The sequence below is a fragment of the Mesoplodon mirus genome (assembly GCF_964341445.2).
Source record: "Mesoplodon mirus genome assembly, chromosome: 11".
Taxonomy (NCBI): domain Eukaryota; kingdom Metazoa; phylum Chordata; class Mammalia; order Artiodactyla; family Ziphiidae; genus Mesoplodon; species Mesoplodon mirus.
This window is the reverse complement of record NC_138987.1, coordinates 35,159,717-35,173,343: the sequence shown is the minus strand read 5'-3', so window position 1 is coordinate 35,173,343 and position 13,627 is coordinate 35,159,717. Positions and strand designations below refer to the sequence as shown.

At 55.9% G+C, this 13,627-nt stretch overlaps 1 protein-coding gene across 1 annotated transcript in view; it reads right to left on the bottom strand.

Moving 5' to 3' along the window:
- Positions 1-739: 739 nt before the first annotated feature.
- Positions 740-13,627, bottom strand: part of CYTH4 (cytohesin 4) — a 30,904-nt gene continuing 18,016 nt past the window's right edge. The window contains exons 8-13 of the mRNA XM_082635129.1: positions 12,352-12,500; positions 6,486-6,597; positions 4,979-5,055; positions 4,564-4,635; positions 3,900-4,054; positions 740-3,102 (exon numbers count right to left, since the gene is read on the bottom strand). Coding sequence (XP_082491255.1) covers positions 3,030-3,102; positions 3,900-4,054; positions 4,564-4,635; positions 4,979-5,055; positions 6,486-6,597; positions 12,352-12,500 — 638 coding nt within the window. The 3' untranslated portion in view covers positions 740-3,029. The remainder of the gene's footprint in view (positions 3,103-3,899; positions 4,055-4,563; positions 4,636-4,978; positions 5,056-6,485; positions 6,598-12,351; positions 12,501-13,627) is intronic.

The window sequence follows — 13,627 nt, the reverse complement described above, 5'->3', positions numbered from 1 at the left end:
AAGCCTGGGCCAAATGAAAGCATGTTGATCAGTCCAACACCTTAAGGTCTTCAAGGAGAGACTCAACGGTGGAATTTCAGGCAGGGGGCTGGGTTAAGGTGTAGGGGTCCCCTCAGTGCCTTACACATCCGAGGGTGCTGCCTAGAGTCCTAGAATTCAGGACCATCAAAATGTAAGCTCCATGTGGACAGGGATTCTGTCTTGTTCCACCAGTGCCTGGAACACCGTAGGTACTTAATAAACATTGTGGAAAGTACAAATAAATGAAGATGACCAAATTCAAGTCCCTCTGTAACACCCCAAGTGATCATTGGAGCCAATCTGTACTTGCATCCTTCTGCAGACAGGGAGCTTATTACCTATCTCCTGAGCAGCATTCTTTCTCTCTTTAGACAGTGCAGCCTATTGGAAAGTTCTTTTGCTTTCCCCCGGCCTTGGCAGAACCAGTGCACTCCTGCCCATGCTCTGAGGGACCCCTGACACAAATGCAGCCCCTGGAGATCTGCCCAGTGTGGTAGCCCCAGTGCCCAGAGGATGAGGGTCCAGGGTCCTTGGAGTGTCCACTTTTCCCTGTCTGGCCCTCCTGCACTCTGGCTGGGAAAGGGATGGTGAAGGGGCAGGGTGGGCTCAAGGATGGGAGATGTAGTCACAGGCAGGACAGAGCCCCACTCACGAGCTGAATCATGAGCTTTATTCTCTATTCTGAGTGATTCCCAGAACAGTCACTCATGCCCAGAAAATCCCCCATTCCATCCTCTCAATGATGTGGGCGGCGTGAAGCTGAGGACCAGAGAGGGGAAGGAAGTGGACTAAGATCACACAGCCAGTGTATAACCAGTGGCAGGAGAGAACCTCAGAGCCCATGATGCCTGGTTGCCCCCTCAGGGGCCAAACGAGGCAGCAGAGGTGGCGCTCAGCTCCCAGGCTGACATGGAGTCTGATTGTGGAGGACCTCAGACGTCCTGTAAGGCTTCTTCTTGCAGACGCCCAACCAGATGCTCCTCAGTGCAATATCATTACCAGGTTCTTGCACACCTCCAGAGATAGGGGTCTCACCACTGCAAGGCAGCTACTCTATCCTGACACCCTGGAGAGTGTGCATGTGTGCATGTGGGAGGTGGAGGGGAGGAGAGGTTGCCTCCCTTCCCCGGGGGAATCCACCTTGCTCCGCTTGCCCACGCAGGCTGGGAGTGGGGCAGACGTAACCCCATATCCTGCTTTCCTGCCAGGGAACTTCCCTCCAGGGACTCCCCCAGGGCCTGTGCGATGGGGTGAGAAGTGCTACTGAGCAGAAACCTGTTCGTGGAATCCTCCTCCAGGCTGGAATCTCCCTGGAGAGCTGCCTGCCTGTAGGCTGGGAAGTCAGTTCCACTCTTGATGGTGCTACTCCAGAGGATCTCAGGATGCTGGGACCCTGCTCGCCACCACGGGAGCCCTGGGCAGTGGTCCAGCAGGGAAGCTGTAGCTGAGACTCTGCTACAAGCTTCTGTGTCACTCACTGGCATGGCCGCTGCCTCCAGGTAGCCCTCTTGCTAACCACAGCTCACAAAGCTCTCTTCTTGACTTCTTTTTTTTTTTTTTAGTATTTTCTTTTTTTAAAGATTTAATTAATTAATTAATTAATTAATTAATTAATTAATTAATTTTATTGGCTACGTTGGGTCTTCCGTTGCCGTGCGCTGGCTTTCTCCAGTTGCAGCGAGCGGGGGCTACTCTTCGTTGCGGTGCGGGGGCTTTTCATTGCAATGGCTTCTCTCGTTGTGGAGCACAGGCTCTAGGCACGCAGGCTTCAGTAGTTGTGGCACACAGGCTTCAGTAGTTGTGGCTCATGGGCTCAAGAGCACAGGCTCAGTAGTTGTGGCACATGGGCTTAGCTACTCCGCGGCATGTGGGATCTTCCCGGACCAGGGCTCGAACCCGTGTCCCCTGCATTGGCAGGCGGATTCCTAACCACTGCGCCGCCAGGGAAGCCCTCTTCTTGACTTCTTGATTGTACCGCCAGTTCCGCCTGAGTACATCTGTCTGGGATGCTGTCTGCCATTTTCTTGAGGAGTCCCACCAGCCCATTCTCTAAGATGGACATCCTTGAGGATGGAGCCCACTCTGCTCTCTGCCTCCCAGCAGCCTTCAGTCCAGAGTCCCCTCCAGCTCTGGTGCAGACATCTCCAGCCAGAAGCTCCTTGGGAGACCCAGTCCAATCCTGTCCTTCTACCAAGAGGAAGCAGTCTCAGAGGAGGGAGGTGGCCAGCTCACACCTCGCTGGGACCTACCTAGGGCCATTGCTGGCAGGTTGGAGGTTGCAGTGGGGAAAGTGCACAAAGCCAGAAGGGCCAAGACATTTCTCACCAAACATCGCACTTTTCCAGGAACCAGAGAAGGAGGGTGACTTGGATGAGGGCACACAACAAACTGGAGACAGAGCTGGGACTGGGACTGAGGCATCAGGGCTTCTAGTCCAGTGCTCTTGGGTCTCCCAGAGATCTTGTCGGTGGGTCTGAGATGTGTATGTGTGTCCCTTGGGCCGGGAAGACCAAGCCCCAGCTGAGGATGGGGGAGGGGCTGGCCGAGAAACCCCCTGAACAGAAGGAGGGGTCATCACCATGGCGGAGGGTAGGAAGCATGCAGGCCCCTTCTGCTCTGAGGGCTGACAGCATTTCAGAGGGCAAGGAGACGTCTGACAGGAGAGGAAACTGAGCCCCAGAGAGAGGGCGGGGTGCCGGGTTCTGGGCTGCCTTCCTCACCCTTTACTGCGGTGGACTTGGGGCTGGGGCGGGGCCTTTCCTGGGTATCCAGGGCCAGCGGCCTCATGGTCAGGCTTTGAGCCCTCGGTGGTTCCCACCCACCCTCTTTCTTGAGCCCTTCCTCCCCTCTGCTGTCAGCTTGAAGTGAAGGTGGTTGAGGGAGGGTGTCTGCGGGCCAGGAAAGGGTGCCCTGGGGTGGGAGGTAGGTCTCCAGGTACCACAGGTCACGGGGTTTCCAGGAAGCCGGGCACCACCTCCCAGGAAGCTGGGCACCACCCCCCAGGAAGCTCACTGCTTGCTGGCAATCTTCTTCTTCCGAGCAGAGACCAGGTCATAGAAGGGGACACGGGTGATGCTGGCTCTGGAGTGAGAGGAGGTGAAAAGATTTCAGAGCTGGGCAGGCTGACTTAAAGAGTCCCATATCCCAGGGAGGGGTCGGCCTGCCCCGCCTCAGGGGAAAAGCCAGACGACCCCAGCAAGGACCAAGCCAGGGTGTGTCCAGCTTTGCTGGCCTAACCCAGAGTCCCACGGGCGGGGCCAGAGGGGGTGAGGCTGAGGTCTGAGAGCCTTGGGAATTTTGCCCCCAAATGTCTTTGGACCCCTCCCCAGGCTCCCATCAGACTCTCAGAAGCAGGTGACAAGAGCCCAGGTGGAACCAGCAGAACTGCTTGCCGGTCCCGGCTCTGCCCCTCACTGGCTGTGTGGCCCTGGGCAAGTCCCTCCCCTCTCTGGGCCTCAGTCCTCATCTGTAAAATGGAGGTGAGCGTGGCTTTGGCCTGACGTGCCCTCTTGTTTTTGCCTGCACTGCTTGTTCCACCTAGAAAGGCCTCCTCTCCACCTCCATCAGGTCTTTCCAGGGCCACTTTGGGTCCTGATGCTAACAGGCGCTGGGCAAAGAGCTTTACATGCAACATCTCCCGTGATGCTCCACCATCCCTATGAAGGCGGTGCCTCTCTCCCCTATGCCCTGGACCTGGCACTGTGCTGGCCCAGAGGGGATGCTCACAGAATATGTGTGGAAGGGATTTGCATGCCAGAAACAGGAGGGAGATTCTAGAGTTAGCCCTCTTTACAGACAAGGAAACAGGGCTCCAAGAGAAGCAGGCGCTTCTGGAAGGTGACAGGAGACACCTCCCCACCAGTCTGGCCACCCATTACCGAATGGCCTTGATCCATTGGTCCCGCTCCTCAGCGCTGGAGGCTGAGATCCGGTAGGACTCGTGCTTGCCCTCGACCACTTTGCCGTCACCATCTGTCTTGCAGGCCTTTATCTTCTGGCCCCGGCAGCTGGCGTTGTAGAGCTCCAGGCAGAACTGTGGGGAAGTGGCCAGGTGAAGGCAGGGCAGGGGTGGGAGGAAAGGGCTGCTATACTGGGCTCTCCGGCAGGCTCAGAGAGGCCTAGACACTTGGGCAAGACCAGAGCTTGGATGAGCGGCAGGACATACCCGACCCCCGGGCCTTCCTGTGAGAGGCAAAGGGGCGGAAGCTGCAGCCCCTCTTGTTGAGAACTTATTACGTGCCTGGCTCGACCTAAATCCATGATTCTTCTGAAAATACCCAGTTGACAGATGGGGAAACTGAGGCTCAGAAATGCGCAGAGGCTTACTGGACGTCCCTGAGCCAGTGTCAGGAGCAAGCTCTGAGAGAGCGAGGCCAGGCCCTCTTGATGCCATCGACCTGCCCCCAGGATCCACGGCCCCAGGAGGGAGACGGAGGCAACCCTGAGCTGCCCGGAAGGTGTGATGGGCACCCCCTCTCCTCCCACCCTGTTTTGGAAATTCCCGCAGCCGCTCTGGCCTCGGGCCTCCATACCGATACCTACTGGCTTCTTGGGGTCATCCACCTCCTGCACTGAGAGGTTCTCAAGGGGTATGATTCCCCGGGGTTCCTTGTCCTGCAGGGGAATGGGAGACAAGGTCAGGACCTGCAAATGGAGCATCAAAGCCAAGGGCAGGGAGTGACCTTGGGGGCTCCCTAGACCCAGGGAGGAGTGTGCCCATCTCCCCCGACTCTGTGCAGCCTTGGAGAGGGCAGGGGAGCAGCACGGGAAGAGCCCCGGCTCTGCCTTGCACCTTGGCCCAGCCCTTTCCCTTCTTTGTAGCTCAGTTTTCCCCATCTGTACAATGGGTATGGAGGAGGTCCGAAAGATCTCAAGGGGCCCCAAGCTCTGTCAATGGACCGCTTAGTGGAAGTCTGGAAAGGGTTTGGGGGGAGTGGCAGGGCAGGGTAAGGCTCACAGTGGTGAACTCAAAGTAGTAGAGGCAGCTGTCTGTCAGGATGAACCAGCGTCGTTTCCACGTCTTCACGCGGCCGCCTGCGAAAGCCAGTGGCGGAGTCAGTCAGCCCTCCTCTGCCCTGGGCCACCAGAGCTTCCCTCCACAGAAGAGCAGGGCCTCAGACACTCTCCTCTGGGCCCCCACCTGAGCAGCAAGCCCCCAACCCCTTGCCTGCCTCACCTTCCCCCTTATCTATCCCTTCCTGACTTAAAACCTGAGTGGCTCTATCACCCCTGCACTGCCCCTGAGCTGCCTGACCCAGGCTGCTCCATGATCAGGCCCTGGGGCAGGCTGGTCATTCTCTGCACCTTCCTGCTGCCCTCACCCCTCCGTTCATGCCTTGGCCCGCTCCCTGCTTGGCACTATGCTAAGCCTTTCATCTTTCATTTGCCAGGCAGTGTTCTAGAGGTTTCAAAAAACTTTCACTTACTAATCCGTATAACCACCTATGAGAAGGGGACCATTATTAACCCCATTTTACAGATGAGGAGACCAAGGTGCAGAGAGGCTAAGTCATCTGCTCGAGGTCTGGCTGCAGAGCTGGGATTCGAACCCCAGTGTCCCAGCCCCAGAACCCAAGTGCTTGGCTTCCCACACATTTAACTGTCCCAGGGATGATTATCCCCATTTTGCGGCTGTGGAAACTCAGGCTGAGGGTGGGTGGAGGAGCTGGGATCTGTGACTTAGAGCTTCCCCGGGACTGAGGACAGTCAGCTGGGCAAGAAAGGAGGCTGCAGTCTGCAGGGGGGTAAACTGGGAGGTGGGTCTGGAGAGATGGAGGGCTTGGATGGGCACCCCAGGCCAGGACCCCTGCTCCAGCACGAGGCGTCTGTTCTCCCCTGCCCTGGAAGATCACTGTGTCTGGCTGGGCTGCCCCTGCTGGGGCGGCGCCCAGGAGTGTGTGTGGGTGGCCGGAGCATACGGCCGGGCCCTGCAGTTCCCCTGCCAGATCCTCCAGCCGCTGCAGCTGTGGCACACGCCACAGCTCCCCTCTGCAGGCCCGAGGCCCTCCGTGTCCCCTAGTCCCATTGAGGGGAGGCTCCCCGAGCCACATCCTGTCACACTCCCTCCCTCTGTCTTTCAAGGGCACCCAACCCTCTGCCCACCAAAATCCGCCACTGGCTGGCTGTGTGGCCCTGGGCAGATGCCCTAACCTCACTGGGTCTGGGCTTCCTCAGAATCGCTTCAGGAAGAATGACCCGCGGTTGAAGCGTTTATCTATGAATCAGTCAGCTTCCCGTCCCCACTTCCTGCTTATCGTTCCCCTCCCGCACTGTCCCCTCATCCGCAGGACAGACAGATGGACGGATGGGATGGGCAGACTGCTGCTCCAGGGGTCAGGAGACCTGGGGCTGACCTGACTGCACCCCCGAGGCTGCATGTCAAGTGCATGTGAGTGGCAGCCACGTTGCGTGAGTGTGCAGGCACGTCGGTGCATGTCCCCCAGCGCGCATGAGGACATTCTCACCCAGCTTGAGCAGCCAGCCCTCGCGGTCGGGGTTGAAGAAGGTGTGAGTGAGGTCGTTGCCATCGTCCTCGGGGATGGAGAAGGGCTCACTCTTGATGCTGTCGAAGAGGTTCTGCCCCCAGAGAAGGGAGGGAAAGACCCGCTGTGACATTCATCCCAGTCCAGGGCCTGGGTCCAGCCTGTGTGGCCTCGGGCAGGTCACTGGCCCTCTGGGCAAACTCTTTCCCCTCCTGTTAGCTCTTCTTTGGTCCCTGGCTTTCTTGGGGAAAACCTCCCCGGTCCCCCCAGGCCCAGTGGTGCTCCCCTGTCCCCAACCCCATGTCATGCCTCCCCCTGTGCTATTGTAGAATGGAGCGGGTGGGGTGAGCCCCGCAGAGAGACCATGCTGGCTGCCTCACCCATGGTCCCCACGCTGCCAGTTATTTTGCTGTCAGTTTGCTTGCTGAGGTTGACTTCCCCAAGTAGATGGGGAGCTCCTCCAGGAAAGGCCTGGGTGTCATAACCCCAGAGCCTCCCCCAGGGCCTGGCCTAAAGCAGGTTAGCAACTGTTTGCTGACCTAGCGCTGATGGTTCCCATCCCCCACCTTCCTGCTGGAATCCCAGCCAGTGGCAGGAGAACACGTGTGGCGGAACAAGAGCACCTGCTCAGTGTCAGGCCACCTGGGTTGAAATCCCAGCTCGGTCACTTGATGACTGTGTGACCCTGGGCACATCCCTCAACCTCTCTGAGCTGCTCTGTCTTCATCTGAAAAATGGACAATGCTGACCCCCAGTGTTCTAGGGAGAGTAAATGGACTACACTGGGGTCAGAGCCCCTCCCTGCCCCCAAGTCGAGGGGAAGATGATGATGAGGAGAAGCCCCCACCTGCACCCTGACCACCCAGTACTGCTCGTAAGGGTCAGATGAGTGAGTCAGGGTCCATCACCCCCATGTCCGAGAGTGTCGGAGACAGGATGCTTGGCTGGGATGTGTACATGCACACACATGTTCACCAGTGTGCGTGCGTGTGCACGTGCGCACGTGCACACACACACACGCACTCTGGGGCACAGCAGCCAGATTTAGGGCCTCTTTGTACAACATCTAAGGGGGAAGGGGTCTCCTCTTCTTTTAGGTGCAGTAGCTAGACTTCCAGGTGTACCGTGGGTTGGGGGACACAGAGGACCTGCTAGGGAGTTGGAGATTGGCTGCCCATGTTGTGACTCAAGGTGGGATGCTGACCTAGGCTCTTAAAGCCCCCTCTTCTAGGCAGAGACCAGAGACCTGTTCTGGGGGGTAGGAATTTCTCAGAATGCAGATTTTAGTTCTCTATGGAGGACTTTCTAGAAGTTGGAGCTGCTGAAATATGGAAGGAGCAACCTTGTAGGGTAATGAGTTCCTTGTCACTGGAAGTATGCAAGCCAGGGCTAAGACCTCCCTGTGGGAGAGATGTGGATGTTGGCAACAGATCACCCCTGTGTGTTTTGAACCCCCTGCCGTGGGGCACTGCGTTCCATAGACGAGCTGCCCAGATTTCCGAGTGTTTGGAAAAAACATTCTAAATTGTCTAATTCTGCTGACTAAAACCAGACACAATGCTGGGTCTCTATCGTTGAGATAATGACATCATTTCCTTCTGTTGCAGTTGCCTGTGCTGCTGTTCAGATGGTTTCCTTGAAATTTTAAATGAAAATTTTCCCAAGTACTGTTCGATTCCCCAAAGTTTTAGAAATGGTGTTTTCTGGTTTTTAAAGGTCTTTTCTAATCCAGGAGCTTAGGGGTGGAGGAGGGGTAAGAGATGGGGTGAGGAGAGTGCCGGCTGGAAGCAGGTTTTCCTGGGTTTGATGGAGTGGGCTCCGCTGGCTGTGGCGGGGTGAGCAGGGAAGAGCAGGGACCACTTTCTCTGTTTGGAGCCCCTGCATCCCTAAAGCAGCCGGGAAGCCCCGTTTTACCCCTCCTGCCCTGGCCCAGCCTGGCCCTGGGATTCCCCAAGTGGCGGTGGCTGGTTGAACAAGATCTGTGGTAGCAAGGCCTTGTCAGCAAAGCAAGCAGCACAGACAAATATTCTGAAGGCCCAAGGAGGTGAGCAGGGGGACAGAGAGGGCCTCATCCTTCATGACACCCACAGGGAGCACCATGGCAGCTTTGGCAGGCGCCCTACAGCCTACACAATCTGCCCCCACAAGGGAAACAGCTCAGTTCACCCACATTTCCTGTACCTTGTAAACCCCAGGCTCCCCCCGCCCCCGCCCCCTGTAATAAAACATCCTTGCACCTGGACTTTCTGTCCAGGTTGCTGGGGGGGGGGTTGATACTCACTGCCCACCTGCCACGCCCCCAGGCTTCAGGAGACTGTAAATGACTCCCATCTGGCTAATCAGAGCATTTCATCCTACTGGTCACAGCGATGGGTTCAGAGGGGGACCTGTGACCCATGCCAGTCAATAAGCCTTAATTCAATAAACCTTAATTCTGGGACTCTAGTTTAAAGTATAAAGCAAGATAGAAGCCTGGAGCTGCCCAGGCCATCTTTGCTGCAACTTGGGGAAAGCCTATGTAAGAGGGAAGCCAACTTGGAAGAGGAGGTTGCTCAGAGATGGAGAGACCAGACTGCGCTCTTCTGACCTCACTGAGCAACTGAATCTAGCCGAGCCTGAAGCCAACCATCAATCCCTCATCTTTTCCATGATATGAGCTGAGATTCCTCCAGCCAGGAAGAAACTGGAAGCTGGGAAACATGGCCAAGATCTCCATCCCCTAATCTTGCTTTCTGGTCTCTGCAGAGGGAAGGGCTTTGGAGTCAGACAGACATGGGTTTGAATCTGGACTCCTCACAGACTGAGACCCTTGGCCAGCTACCTCTGTTGGAGCTCAGTTTCCTTCGCTGTAAACTGGGGATGGTACCTGCTGCCTAAGGTTGTCGAGATGACTTAATGGGCCCAGTATATGGTCAGCTCTGATGGAGACTCTTGGACAGGAACCCAGGAGGTCCGGCCTTGCCTGCAGAAGAAGATGCCCTGAACTGGGAGACTGTTCCCTTGCCCGGACCTCGGTTTCTTCACCTGTGACACTGGAGAGTGGACAAGCCCTCCTTCTATCCTCTCTGTTTCTTCCCCTCCTCTACCCTGGCTCCCTCTCTGGGCAACCCTGTCAAGGTGAGCGGTGCCAGGTGCTTGAAGTGCTTTGTCTGCTTCTCAGGAGAACAATGTGAGGTCAGTGTCATCAGCCCACTTTGCAGATGGAGAAACTGAGGCTCACACTCAAGGGCACACAACCATAAGGGCAGAGCTGGGATCTGATCTCCCATCTTCTGAGTCTACACCCTGTACCTTTGGGCTGAGTTTCTTAGGCACTCACCCTGTCCCCATCAGGGTGGCCAGGGCAAGACCCGCTCAACATGCCTGAGCCCCAGCTCCCATCATGCACCTCTTTGAAGCCTTTCCCAGCTGCGCACCCTCATGGTCACGGGGTGACCTCTCTTTAGATGATGTATCTGTGTCAATTTAATTTCATAAATCAGGTCACTTAAAAATGTTACGTGTCCTGGAGAATCCTTCTGCAAAGCTGCAAACTGAATACCTGAAGGTGCTTAAAGCCGAGTCCTTGCTTTACACATGGGGAAGATGAGACCCCAAGAGAAAGCAAGAGGACCCCCGGTCCTGAGCAGCTTCCTGTGAAAGCCTTGAAGAGCAAGGACCAGGCCAGTGTGGTTCACTTTGTGTCCTGGGAAGCTTCTGGATTAACTAGCCAGTCCAACGACATAGGTGCTGTGCTAAATACCTTACTAATCCTATAAGCTTACCTACACTAATCCTATAAACCAGGAGCTCAGAGAGGTCAAGCCACTTACCTAAAGTCACACAACTTGAAAATGGGGGAGCCAGGACTTGGATGTGGCTGTGACTCCAACACTCTGTTCTTTTCCCTGCTCAGTGCCTGCCCCTTTCCACTGCCAAGGAGGATAATAAACCCTTCCCAGACCTCCCAGGAAGAGCTTGAAGCTAAATTGAGATAATAGACCGGAAAGCCCTATGAGAAGAAAGTTACAAGCTCTGTACAAATGCAGTGCATTGTTATTAACAAAAGGCTTGAATTGGGAAAAATACGGAAGGAGGGAGCTGCTGGAGGAGGCTCTTTGGGGGCTGAAGCGATAAAGTGGCACCTGGGAGCTCCCACAGGACTGGTGCTTGCAAGTCGTTAACTCATTACCTGCTGGACAAGGTGCGCCCAGCTTCCTGCCCCAAGTACCACAATGAGATGCGTTACCAGTTTTCAAATTCTTTTCACGTTTTAGGCATTTTACTGAGGGCTGGGGATTTTAAATTGTTATTAATTACTCTTAATGCTGACCTAAGCTACCATTTAGAGCTTGTGCTATGTACTGGCATGGGCTATGCCCTTTACATGTTTTAAAATGACTACTCACAGCAGCTCTGTGATGCAGACATCATTATCCCTGTTCTCCTGGTTGAGGAAATGGTGGCTCCAAGAGGGTGAGTCATTATTTAAGGTCACCCAGCAGGCAAACGGGGAGATGGGACTTGACCTGAGCTCTAACCTACTCTCAAGCCCTCATTTTATGTCGTGCCCCCCGCCCACCAGGATAAACTGTCTCTGGGGACCAAGGAGGGGGATGGGCTAAGGGCGAAGCTGTTCTCAAACACCGAGGGGCACCAGAATCGCTCCAAGACTCAGGCTCTCCCCTCCACCGACCAGACTTCTGCTGTCGGAGGTACACAGGGTGCTAAGCTGCCAGGGTGGGGTTCACACAGTCTCCTCCCCTCCTGCCGCGCTCTGACCTGGAGGGAAGTGAAGCTCTATTGAGTTCTGGGGCGTCTCTGGTCCTAGAAATGAACCGTCAATTCATTTTTGCAGAGCCAGGCTTTGAATCTCACTCCTGTGTTTCTAAAACAGCTCCTGGCTCCGCTTTGCCCATAGGAAGCAGGCTAACTCCTGAGGCTGTTGTTCGAAGCTATGGTCTCTCTGGCCCAACCTCGGTGCCCATCACTGTCTGTATGTACCCAGCTGGCCACTCTGGATGCCCCTCCCTTTCCCAACCAGGTCAGGTGCTAGCTAGTTCCTCTTTCTGGAATGTCCTTTCCCTGCTTCTCCTCTGGGCAAACTCCCACTCAACGTTCAAGGCCCAGTTCAAAAGTCACCTCCTCTGTGGAGTCTTCCAGGATGGCACCCTTCCCCTGCTCCCAGGAGAGTGATAATAGTGTCCTCTGTGTCTCCATAGCTGTGTCTCCTATGGTCAGTGCAGCATGAATCATGCAGGGTTATAATTCACATGTATATCATCCTCCCACCAGACCCTGAACGTGGGTTTACTCATCCCTGGGTGCCCCGTGCCAGGCACAGGGCTCGGTGCAGTGTAGCAGGGGTGGAGCTGTTTGAGGAGGGGATGGGAGACCTGGGTTCTGCTCGACTCTCGAGCTGATGTGTAGCCTGTGGAAGACCTGTTCCTTCCTCTCTGAAAGAGGGAGGGGTTTGAGCAGAGTCTGGGGATTTTCAGCCCTGACCCACTGAGAGTCTAAGAATCTGGGATTCCAAAAAATAGAGCTAGGCTGCGTGAGGCACCCTTTCTGGAAGGTGTGAATGATGGGTGCCCAGAGTTCCCTAAAGGCTGAGGTCTGGGAGGACCTCCTGGGTGTTCAGTCTTGGACCTCCTTCTTAAGATGGGCCCACTTGGGAAAGCCCTTCTTGGGATCAACCTCTTTTGTGATGGTCCCTCTCAAGGCAGTTACCAACCTGGGAGGGCCGTCTCAGCAGCGCCCTCTCCTGGAGCGGCCTATCTTAGAGGAGCCCCTCTTGGGCCATGGACCTAAGGACGGGCTCCTCCTGGATGCCTGGGGATGGGGCTGGGTGAGGCCACACTCCTCTTACCCGCAGCTGCTCCTCAGGCAGGTCACTGCCATCATTGATGCCACGGTTCATGGACACAAAGCGCTCGAAGGGTGGCCTGTCCCGGACATTGGGGTTGTGGAGGCTGGTGTTGAGCATGATGATGGAGAAGGACAGGACGTAGCACGTGTCTGCGGGACGGGACAGCGGTCACAGTCTTGGCCCTGGCCACTCCTCCCTCCCCTGCCCCAATCCCTTCTAGGGAACAAGAATGGGCCGTTTCAATGTCCTGAAGGTCCACTCTGCCCTCCCGGCTTGGCATTTGAGGCCTGGCCATGCCTCCCACTCTTATGGGGCTCCCTGCTCCAAACAAGCTTCAGCTGTCAGTTCCCAGCCCCTGTGTGCCTTCCCACCCTGGTACTTCTGCTCCTGCTGGGGCCCCTGCCAGGCCTCCTCTTCCCTTTCTACCCACTTAAACCCTCCCCCTCTTTGGGCTCCAGCTCCAGCCCTCCTCCCCACAGAGCCCTCCCAGCTCCCCTGCCTACTCTGTTCTCTGCCTTCTCGGAACTCAGAGGATGCTTATTATTGGCAACACTGTTCAGGGCTTCGTCACGTGCCACTTGGTAATCTAATTAGCATTGTGGGGCTCCCGGAGCCGCGCTCCTGTTCCATTATTCAGACTTCCATGTGCTTGGGAGCGAGGCTGGGCTGAGCGTTTGGGAAGGAGGGGATCGCTACTTTATGATTTTTTTTTTTTCTTTATGATGTTTTAAAGCCCTGGGTCCAGAGCCAGGGAAGTCCAGCTGTGTCCCCAACTCTCTGGTTGACCTTGGAAAGTACCTGAGTTCCCAGAGCCTCAGCTTCCCCATCTGCAATATTAGGAGGTTTAACTTTGTTTTTTTTTTTTTTTTTTTTTTTTTTGCAGTACGCGGGCCTCTCACTGCTGTGGCCTCTCCCGTTGCGGAGCACAGGCTCCGGATGCGCAGGCTCAGCAGCCATGGCTCACGGGCCCAGCTGCTCCGCGGCATGTGGGATCTTCCCGGACCGGGGCACGAACCCGTGTCCCCTGCATCGGCAGGCGGACTCTCAACCACTGCGCCACCAGGGAAGCCCAGGAGGTTTAACTTTGAAGTAGCTTCATGTTCTAGAACATCAATGATTCTGCCTCTGGTAGCAGTGGCACTAATGTTGGTGCTTGCCCTGTGCTAAGCTCTTTTTTTTTTTTTTTTTTTTTTGCGGTACGCGGGCCTCTCACTGTTGCGGAGCACAGGCTCCGGACGTGCAGGCTCAGCAGCCATGGCTCACGGGCCCAGCCGCT